This window comes from Ictalurus punctatus, chromosome 1 (assembly GCF_001660625.3).
Source record: "Ictalurus punctatus breed USDA103 chromosome 1, Coco_2.0, whole genome shotgun sequence".
Lineage (NCBI taxonomy): Eukaryota > Metazoa > Chordata > Actinopteri > Siluriformes > Ictaluridae > Ictalurus > Ictalurus punctatus.
The window spans coordinates 65,564-77,500 of NC_030416.2; the positions used below are offsets into that span (position 1 = coordinate 65,564).

Below are 11,937 nucleotides of genomic sequence, written 5' to 3' on the forward strand. Positions count from 1 at the left end.
GACCCCCCAACACACCCCCCCACCCACCCCCACCAACACACCAGCCCACATCCCCTCACCCTGACCGAAAAATAAAACCCATTTGGTCCATAAGTGCACATACTATAGGCAGCATGGTTTAGAAAAGAGAATGCTAATTGCACTAACACATCCAACCACAGTGTGTGTGTGTGTGTGTGTGTGTGTGTGTGTGTGTGTGTGTGTGTGTGTGTGGAGATGACTGACAGTCAGAACACTAGCCCGACATTGCATTACTGTCTCCACTCCAGGTCCACTTCCCCTAATGTTAAGATGTTTGTGATTTTGACCTGGTACCATTCAGGGCGTTAAACGTATGAAACGCTGTTGCTTGGCAAATGAGACAGAAGACCTCGCTGTGGCTAATGAACTAGCTAGCTAGTACATGTAACCTAAAGTTAAGTGTTTTGTAGAGATAGTGGAAAGACACAGTGAGTGTTGAAATGAGACAGAACCATCTGGAACATCAACACGTCCCTCAATGTTGGTAAATCAATAAGACAAGACTAGAATTACACTAACACAAATAACGTGTTTAACCATATTGTGAAATATCTGCATTGTGTCACACTTTAGACAACTGTGAGTATCATAATAGTGGGCAGTTAGTGTGGACCTTGACCTTGTAGCAAGTGCATTGTTAATGTTAGCTATTTAGCTGGTCTGACCTACGCTGGTCTTTTCCCATTGTAAAAATGCGGGTCATCAGTGATGAGAGTCTGATTGTGAACAGTAAAGAACCAGAATCATCTTTTCCTCCACAACACAAGCGTAAAGTTCAGCAACAAGTCGTAAAACTCAGTGTAGCTTCTTTAGACACCTATATTAATAACTATGACAGCATTATACTGACAATTGCACACGAAATCAGCAGGTAACCTTAAAATACATTCAAAATCTTGAAATATGAAGAGTTCTCTTGCTTCTATTTACACTTAAACTCAGTATTAGACACCATTTAAAATAATAAGGAATTGAACAAAGCATTCTGGGTAATTTGTGCTGTCAGTGTGAATGTGCTGAGATGACTTAACCACTTAACCAAGGGAAATGGACTAGGGGAAGTGTTCAGTGTTGGAACAGGGCGTCTGTGTGTTTCACAGAGAAGCTGTTATATTTACAGAGCTATGTGGAACTACATCACTGCACACCAAAAAACACACAGTAATCACAGTAGAGAGAGAGAGAGAGAGAGAGAGAGAGAGAGAGAGAGAGAGAGAGAGAGAGAGAGAGAGAGAGAGAGAGAGAGAGTGTGTGTGTGTGTGTGTGTGTGTGTGTGTGTGTGTGTGTGTGTGTGTACAAGAACACTAGAGCTGCACTGTCTCAAACTAACACCGAACACCTGAGACAAGACACCATGAGTGGATAGCTCCTAATTAGTACAGAAATATTTTTTTGCCTATTTATATTAATAATCATTATTATTATTTATATTATATGACACTTTGGTGAATAAAAGGTGACTGAAGGGGGCAGAGCTGGAAAATAATGACATCACACTTCTGTACCTCCCACCAGTGCTGCAGTTTGGAATGTGTAAGCTGCTGTCCATATCATTAGTTTAATTTTAATGTATACTTTAATGAATAAAAGTGTCTGTTCCTGATAAATGACGTTCTCCCGCTCACTACAGTGATTTCTACACCATGTTTACATTCTCCACGAAGTGTTCACTCTATTTATAAGATTTTTGGGTATAAAGTGCGCTCTTTTTCCAGCTCTGCTCCCACACCTTCTGCTTACAATCACTAACACATAATGACCTCTAACCTATCACCAGCTGCAATGACCTATGACCCTTTACATGTTAGCAGGAAGCTTGTGTCTTAGTGCATCAGATTCCCTCTGTGATGGCAGTGTGGTTGTGTCTGGTTTCCCCGACTTGGAGGACATGAAGGAAGCAATGTCTGATGCTCCTAAATCTGAAGTTGCAGTGGATTTGGCAAGTCCTGGTGAGACTGAAGGTGGGTTTGAAGAAGGTGTAGGAGACTGTGATGAGGAAGGGTAGAGGGTGGATGTTTGGAGGGTGGATGGAGGTTGAGTCTGGGATGCTTTGGGGATTTGAAGTGTTGAAGAGGAGGCTTTTGGTGATAGGGATGGAAGAGATGAAGACAGAGTTTGTGTTAGAGTTTGGTTTGGAACTGGGCTTGTGTTTCGGGTTTGGGTTGGAGTTTGGTTTTGGGAAGTGGTTTCAGTAGAACTCCGAGTTTGTGCCGAGGATGGATTTTCAAGGGAACTCAGGATTTGAGCCATGGTGGGAGTTGCAGTTTGGGTTTGCATCAGCATTTGGGTCGGGCTTTGAGTAGGTGAAGATCTGGCTGTATTTTCTTGAGTTGACATTTGTGTGGTGTTGTTTGGACTTGGTGGTATCCCCTTGCTTTGAATTTGCAGAGTGGCTGAAGTTTGGGTCAGAGCTGGAAGTGGAAGTGGAGTTTGAGGTGTAATTTGGGTCATTAAGCTTGTTGGAGTCTGAGCTGGTGTGTTTGTTCTGGTCTGGGTGGGAACTACGATTGGGGCCGGAGCTTGAGTGTGGGTGGGTGTCAGAGCAGGTGTGTGAATGGGGGTTGGGGTACGAGTGTGTGATGGAGTTGCAGTGGGCATGAAGGATAATGGAGAAGGTGGAGGAGGAGTCTGAGAAAGTTTTGAACGAGGACTCTGAGGCTGAGAAGGGGATGTGGGTGAGGGCTTACTACTCTGAGTTTGGGGTGGCACCAAGGGGGTGGGGTTAGAAAAAGTGGGTGTATCCAAAGCAGAGAAAGTAGGGGAAGGGGATGACCGTGTAGGGAAGGGTTTTGGATGCTGGGTTTGGGGCATCAGGGGGACAGAAGAAGCAGGACCTGGAGCTGGAGAGGTATGAGCTGACGAGTAAGAAGCATGTGTTTTTGGAGGAGAGGAGCCAGTGGGAGGGGGAGTGGCCTGTGGGGCTGACTGTGTGTGTGTGAGTGGAGACGGAAGGGGCAAAGATGTCTGTGCAGGTATTTTCTGCACCTGTGGATTGTGAGAACTAAGCACTCCCGCACTGCCCCCCCATCCAAACTGTGCCTGTGACATCACAAAAGGAGCAGGGAGTAAGTTGCCCCCAGAAGCTTTCCTATGGAGAGGAGGGTTTGGCCAACCACGATGGGGAAGGGTGGGCTGAGAGGCAGAGAGTAGACGTGCCTCCTGGGTCAGACGGCCCAATGAAGGGAGGCCCTGAGTGCTCCCACCTCCAACGTGACGCATCAGAGCCTCCTTGGCTCGAGAAGAAAGTGGCATGGCTTTCTGCAGAGGTAATGTGTTAGCCCCTCCCCCTACCATAACACTTGGTTCTGTCTGAAGGCGGAGGTTGTTATGCAGAGTCCTGATGGCCTGCAAGGGGGCAGGGACTGATGATATGAGAGCGCAAGGTGTTTTGGTGACTTCTGCTCCACCGCTGATAGGTGGGCCTGCTGTAGAAGGGGAAGGAGTTGACGTATTAGAAGTGTGGCTTCCACGGGGGCTTATAAAAGCACTGAGGGACTGGCGGGGTGGCAGAATAGGGGCACGTGGAGGTGAGAGGGGGCCAGAGGAGGGGGAGGGGCAAATAGGAACAGGGGAGGGGCAAATAGGTAGAGGGGTGGGGCAAATTGAGAGGGGGGTGGGAAGAAACATGCCCTGTTGTTGTTGTTGTTGCTGCTGAAGAAGAGTAATGGCAACATTTGAGGCAGCTGCTGCAGTGTGTAAGGGGGCGTGGACTAATGGAGCCCAGATCACTGGCCGTGGGTGTGAGGACACACCCCCTGCCACAGTCCCTCCTACACCCCCAATCCAGTTACCAGTAGTGACATCCTGCATGGCTGGCATGCTGTCATGTTTGACAATCTGCTGCACTAAAATGCTGTCACAGGATCCAGCACCTCCACGGCCACAACTGGCTCCACCCCCAGTCCCAGGCCCGCCCCCAGTCCCAGGCCCGCCCCCACGGCCCAGAGTGCTGCTCGCCACCGAGCCACCCTGAGACGTCTTGCGCAAGAGGATAGAGTTCTTCTTACCTGTCGTACACAAATGGAAATTTTAATAATAATGATAGTAATAATAATAATAATAATAATAATAATAATAATAATAATAATAGTGTATAAAGCATCTAAATACCTTAAAAATGTATCTCAAAAAGTTTTACAGTGCGTGCAAAAAACAAAACATGACACGGATGTTTTTTAAATGAAAACAATTTAAAATGAATTCATGAGTGATGTATAACATGGCATAGAACACCCCAAAACCACACCTCCAACAGAACACACAAGCTTTTATTTGCTAATATAATTTTTTACACCAGTGTACACTGAAACTCACAACAAAACTGATTTAAACTATTGTTTCATTAACTGAACATTTTTGGGGAAAAAATGATAAACAAATTAGATTACAGCCCTATCAGGACGGTCCTTGGGTAATGTACAGTTTTACAGCTGCTTCTCTCGGACTTTATTTCCATCTGGATCAGTCATGCTGATGTTTTGCTCCGTCCTAATCTAACAAAAATTATATAGGCTGATAATTATATTTATAGGCTGAATTATAGGCTGTTTTTCACCAAACTCAGTGGTCTTCTGATCATTTATGTCCATTTCAGATAAACATCTCTATGATTTTCTGTGCAGATGTCAGCTTGCATTGGGAAAAAAATGCTTGACTGCTGCTCCTTGTCGTATTCAGTCTCGTAGCATGCGTATCAGATATTATACAATTCCTGAGTCACGATACAAAAAAAAAAAAGATGCTTCTTGTACACTTTGTGATTATTGTTTTATTGTATTTTCAAATTGTTGCTGGAACTTTGCTTTGCCCCAGAGTAAAATAAGAGCCAGCATCTTGTCTTTACTCCCATGCCTCTTCGACCTCTTGGGCACCATGTTATGAATGGACCACGAACATATAACTGCGTGATGCAAACGTCCAGGTTCATAAAAAATACTTTAGAAACTCACTCTGGATGTGAGAGTTTGATCCTATATTGGAATACGTGCACTGGCTTCCTGTCAGGTTTCGTGTTGATTTTAAATCACAGTTTGGCTCCCCAGTATTTGTCTGAGCCTTTAACCCATTATACTCTAAAACATGATTTCTGCTCCTCCACTTCTGGTCTTTTAATGGTCCCTCAGACTCGTTTACCTACTCTGGGTGATGGAGCCTTTTCTTCTCATGCTCCAAAACTGTGGAGCTCATGACCATCTGATCTTAGAGAAGCCCAGTCCTTTAGTGTATTTAAATCTTCTCTCAAAATGTATTTCTTTAGAATAAGTTTTTTTTATTATTTAATTATTATTACTATTATTTTATTATGCTATGAACTTCTGTTTCTATTTTCTTTTCCTCTGTAAAATATCTTGAGAGGCCTTTTTAAAGGTTAATAAAGTTATTATTATTATTATTATTATTATTATTATTATTATTACTATCATCAGCAGCAGCAGCACTGAGGAGATGTGTAAAAAATGTATTACCGCCGTAAACCTGATAAATTAATCCGATCCAAATAGCGCATAAGTCTGACGTTACAGCATGTCTGACTTTAATGTATATCTGACCTTAGGGTATTCTATGCTATAAAATGAAATAAACAGGTATGACATGAAGATGTAATAATGTATGAAGTACAGAAATGAGGAGGAAGTAAACTAATATAAATAAATGATAAAATAACTCATGTTCTCTTCATATTAAATCAAATAAAACAAAAGCATGACCGAGAGTGACTTCAGGTACCAATGCGGTTTAGTCGGTCAGCTGCGACGGTTTCAAACGCTCGTCTCATCATCGGGTGTTCCTCTAGAACCTCATTAAAACTGTCCACACTCAGAGAGTAAAGACGACAGTACGTATCAGCTCTCACACTCGCTGTCCTCCTGCCACGGGTCAAGAGACAGATCTCTGTAACGGACACACACACACACACACACACACACACACACACACACACACACACAGAGTCAAAACAATCTTAAATTATCCATTTCACCTCATCCATCACTACACCCATCCATTTATCTGTCCATCCAGCCAATCATCCATAATCATCTGTAGAATCATTCCTATACTTTTGTTCATTTATCCTTCCATACATTCATATGTTTGGACCATCAATCTTTCCTTCATCTGTCTGTCCACCCACCCATCCACTTACCCAAACACCCACTCACCCACCCACCCACCCACTCACTCACCCACCCACTCATCCACTTACCCAAACACCCACTCACCCACCCACTCACCCACCCACCCACCCACCCACTCACTCACTCACCCACCCACCCACTCACCCAAACACCCACCCACCCACCCACTCACTCACCCACTTACCCAAACACCCACTCACTCACCCACCCACTCACCCACTCACCCACCCACCCACTCACCCACCCACCCACCCACTCACTCACCCACCCACTCACCCACTTACCCAAACACCCACTCACCCACTCACTCACCCAAACACCCACCCACCCACTCAGCCACCCACCCAACCACTCACCCACTCACTCACCCACTTACCCAAACACCCACTCACTCACCCACCCACTCACTCACCCACCCACTCACCCACCCACCCACCCACTCACTCACCCACCCACTCATCCACTTACCCAAACACCCACTCACCCACCCACTCACCCACCCACCCACTCACTCACTCACCCACCCACCCACTCACCCAAACACCCACCCACCCACTCAGCCACCCACCCAACCACTCACCCACTCACTCACCCACCCACCCACTCACTCACCCACCCACTCACCCACTTACCCAAACACCCACTCACTCACCCACCCACTCACCCACCCACCCACTCACCCACCCACCCACTCACTCACCCACCCACTCACCCACCCACCCACTCACTCACCCACCCACTCACCCACTTACCCAAACACCCACTCACCCACTCACTCACCCAAACACCCACCCACCCACTCAGCCACCCACCCAACCACTCACCCACTCACTCACCCACTTACCCAAACACCCACTCACTCACCCACCCACTCACCCACCCACCCACCCACTCACTCACCCACTTACCCAAACACCCACTCACCCACCCACCCACTCACTCACCCACCCACTCACTCACCCACCCACCCACTCACTCACTCACTCACCCACCCACTCACCCACCCACCCACTCACCCACTCACCCACTCACCCACCCACTCACCCACCCACTCACTCACCCACTCACCCACCCACTCACTCACCCACCCACCCACTCACTCACTCACTCACCCACCCACTCACCCACCCACCCACTCACCCACTCACCCACTCACCCACCCACTCACCCACCCACTCACTCACCCACTCACCCACCCACTCACCCACCCACCCACTCACTCACCCACCCACTCACTCACCCACCCACTCACCCACCCACCCACTCACCCACCCACCCAACCACTCACCCACTCACTCACCCACTTACCCAAACACCCACTCACCCACCCACTCACTCACTCACCCACCCAACCACTCACTCACTCACCCACCCACTCACCCACCCACCCACTCACCCACTCACCCACCCACCCACTCACTCACTCACCCACCCACTCACTCACTCACCCACCCAACCACTCACTCACTCACCCACCCACTCACCCACCCACCCACTCACCCACTCACCCACCCACTCACTCACCCACTCACCCACCCAACCACTCACTCACTCTCTCACCCACCCACTCACCCACTTACCCAAACACCCACTCACCCACCCACCCACTCACCCACCCACCCACTCACCCACTCACCCACCCACCCACTTACCCAAACACCCACTCACCCACTCACTCACCCACTTACCCAAACACCCACCCACTCACCAACCCACCCACTCACCCACACCACTCACTCACCCACTTACCCAAACACCCACTCACCCACCCACTCACTCACCCACCCAACCACTCACCCATTCACTGACCCACTCAATCTATCTATCTATCCCTATCCCGTGTGTGTTATTATGACGTGTGTATTACATTATGACGTGTGTCTTATACGATGACGTGTGTATTATTATGACGTGTGTGTTATATTATGACGCGTGTTATTATGACGTGTGTGTTATTATGACGCGTGTTATTATGACGTGTGTGTTATATTATGACGTGTGTATTATTATGACGTGTGTGTTATATTATGACGCGTTATTATGACGTGTGTGTTATTATGACGTGTGTGTTATTATGACGTGTGTATTATATTATGACGTGTGTGTTATTATGACGTGTGTGTTATTATGACGTGTGTATTATATTATGACGTGTGTGTTATTATGACGTGTGTATTATATTATGACGTGTGTGTTATTATGACGTGTGTATTATATTATGACGTGTGTGTTATTATGACGTGTGTATTATATTATGACGTGTGTATTATTATGACGTGTGTGTTATATTATGACGCGTGTTATTATGACGTGTGTGTTATTATGACGCGTGTTATTATGACGTGTGTTATATTATGACGTGTGTATTATTATGACGTGTGTGTTATATTATGACGCGTTATTATGACGTGTGTGTTATTATGACGTGTGTGTTATTATGACGTGTGTATTATATTATGACGTGTGTGTTATTATGACGTGTGTGTTATTATGACGTGTGTATTATATTATGACGTGTGTGTTATTATGACGTGTGTATTATATTATGACGTGTGTGTTATTATGACGTGTGTATTATATTATGACGTGTGTGTTATTATGACGTGTGTGTTATATTATGACGTGTGTGTTATGACGTGTGTGTTATGACGTGTGTGTTATATTATGACGTGTGTGTTATTATGACGTGTGTGTTATATTATGACGTGTGTGTTATTATGACGTGTGTTATTGTGACATGAGTGTTCTATGTAATTAAACACTTTATATAGCGTCAGTTATCTCATGATTATTCTGTAATTATTATATACTGGGAAATAAATGTGTTCACCTCCAAAATATGATCCATCGCTGAGTTTGGTCTCCTTGTTTCCCCTGGTGAGGACGCTCACTCGGCCATGCTGAATAAAGTACATCTTTCGGCCGACGGTCCCCTCACGAATGATGAAGTCTCCAGGCTGAAACACCTCGAAGCGCAGCTTAGTGAGGACCGCAGTCACGAAGTTCGGATCCGCGTTAGCAAACAGCGGCATGTTAGCCACTAAACTGCGGCAGTTAAAGCTCACAATTTCCTGTTGATAGAGGAAAAGCACAACAGCTCATTCTCCACAATGTCTCTTAGTGAAAGCACTGTGTGTGTGTGTGTGTGTGTGTGTGTGTGTGTGTGTGTGTGTGAGAGAGAGAGACAGAGAGAGAGAGAGAGAGACTCTGACCTCCTTTAGTGGGTCACTCAGTTCCCCCAGGATGTTCTCTTCGTCAAACATTTTGCCCTGATAGCGATGCTCATAATACTCATGGATCTTCTGTCTCACGTCAGCTGGAAGTTTATGGAAGGACATGTACTGCTCCACCTGCTTATACTGTAACACACACACACACACACACACACACACACACACACCATTTATTCAGTTCAAATGTAAATAAATGAGTCATTATGAAACATTAAGGAGTAACTCACTCCATCCGCACATTCATCAATATTCAATATTCAGTAACCTTACTCTGTCAATGAGAACCAACCAAAAATTCATTCTCCACCCCACACCCATCCCTCCATCCACCCCGCATCCATCCCTCCATCCATCCCGCACCCATCCCTCCATCCACCCCGCACCCATCCCTCCATCCACCCCGCACCCATCCCTCCATCCACCCCGCACCCATCCCTCCATCCACCCCGCACCCATCCCTCCATCCATCCCGCACCCATCCCTCCATCCACCCCGCACCCATCCCTCCATCCATCCCTCCATCCACCCCACACCCATCCCTCCACCCATCCCTCCATCCACCCCGCACCCATCCCTCCATCCACCCCGCACCCATCCCTCCATCCACCCCGCACCCATCCCTCCATCCACCCCGCACCCATCCCTCCATCCATCCCGCACCCATCCCTCCATCCACCCCGCACCCATCCCTCCATCCATCCCTCCATCCACCCCACACCCATCCCTCCACCCATCCCTCCATCCACCCCGCACCCATCCCTCCATCCACCCCGCACCCATCCCTCCATCCACCCCGCACCCATCCCTCCATCCACCCCGCACCCATCCCTCCATCCATCCCTCCATCCACCCCACACCCATCCCTCCACCCATCCCTCCATCCACCCCGCACCCATCCCTCCATCCATCCCTCCATCCACCCCACACCCATCCCTCCACCCATCCCTCCATCCACCCCGCACCCATCCCTCCATCCACCCCACACCCATCCCTCCACCCATCCCTCCATCCACCCCGCACCCATCCCTCCATCCACCCCACACCCATCCCTCCATCCATCCCTCCATCCACCCCGCACCCATCCTTCCATCCACCCCACACCCATCCCTCCACCCGTCCCTCCATCCACCCCGCACCCGTCCCTCCATCCACCCCGCACCCGTCCCTCCATCCACCCCGCACCCATCCCTCCATCCACCCCGCATCCATCCCTCCATCCATCCCGCACCCATCCCTCCATCCACCCCGCACCCATCCCTCCATCCACCCCGCACCCATCCCTCCATCCATCCCTCCATCCACCCCACACCCATCCCTCCACCCATCCCTCCATCCACCCCGCACCCATCCCTCCATCCACCCCACACCCATCCCTCCATCCATCCCTCCATCCACCCCGCACCCATCCTTCCATCCACCCCACACCCATCCCTCCACCCATCCCTCCATCCACCCCGCACCCATCCCTCCATCCACCCCACACCCATCCCTCCATCCATCCCTCCATCCACCCCGCACCCATCCCTCCATCCACCCCGCACCCATCCTTCCATCCACCCTCCACCCATCCCTCCATCCACCCCACACCCATCCCTCCACCCATCCCTCCATCCACCCCGCACCCATCCTTCCATCCACCCCACACCCATCCCTCCACCCATCCCTCCATCCACCCCGCACCCATCCCTCCATCCACCCCATACCCGTCCCTCCATCCACCCCGCACCCGTCCCTCCATCCACCCCGCACCCATCCCTCCATCCACCCCGCACCCATCCTTCCATCCACCCTCCACCCATCCCTCCATCCACCCCGCACCCATCCTTCCATCCACCCCGCACCCATCCCTCCATCCACCCCGCACCCGTCCTTCCATCCACCCCGCACCCGTCCCTCCATCCACCCCGCACCCGTCCCTCCATCCACCCCGCACCCGTCCCTCCATCCACCCCGCACCCGTCCCTCCATCCACCCCGCACCCGTCCCTCCATCCACCCCGCACCCGTCCCTCCATCCACCCCGCACCCATCCCTCCATCCATCCCGCACCCATCCCTCCATCCACCCCGCACCCATCCTTCCATCCACCCCACACCCATCCCTCCACCCATCCCTCCATCCACCCCACACCCATCCCTCCACCCATCCCTCCATCCACCCCACATCCATCCCTCTATCCACCCCACACTCATCCTTCCATCCACCCTCCACCCACCCCACATCCATCCCTCCATCCCTCCATCCACCCCACACTCATCCTTCCATCCACCCTCCAAACATCCCTCCATCCACCCCACACCCATCCTTCCATCCACCCTCCACCTGTCCCTCCATCCACCCCACACCCATAACTCCATCCACCCCACACCCATCCCTCCACCCATCCCTCCATCCACCCCACAATTATCCTTCCATCCACCCATCCCTCCATCTACCCCACAATTATCCTTCCATCCACCCCACACCATCCCTCCACCCATCCGAAACCCATCCCTCCATCCACCCACACCCCAAACCTATGCCACACCCATCCCTCCATTCACCCCT

The 11,937-nt window shown here is 49.8% G+C and overlaps 1 protein-coding gene across 1 annotated transcript in view; it reads right to left on the bottom strand.

Annotated features, from left to right (window-relative positions):
• Window positions 1-1,211: 1,211 nt before the first annotated feature.
• LOC108262683 (potassium/sodium hyperpolarization-activated cyclic nucleotide-gated channel 3) overlaps window positions 1,212-11,937 on the bottom strand; it is a 27,675-nt gene continuing 16,949 nt past the window's right edge. Inside the window, exons 6-9 of the mRNA XM_053683770.1 lie at window positions 9,371-9,517; window positions 8,989-9,229; window positions 5,749-5,913; window positions 1,212-4,028 (exon numbers count right to left, since the gene is read on the bottom strand). Coding sequence (XP_053539745.1) covers window positions 1,819-4,028; window positions 5,749-5,913; window positions 8,989-9,229; window positions 9,371-9,517 — 2,763 coding nt within the window. The 3' untranslated portion in view covers window positions 1,212-1,818. The remainder of the gene's footprint in view (window positions 4,029-5,748; window positions 5,914-8,988; window positions 9,230-9,370; window positions 9,518-11,937) is intronic.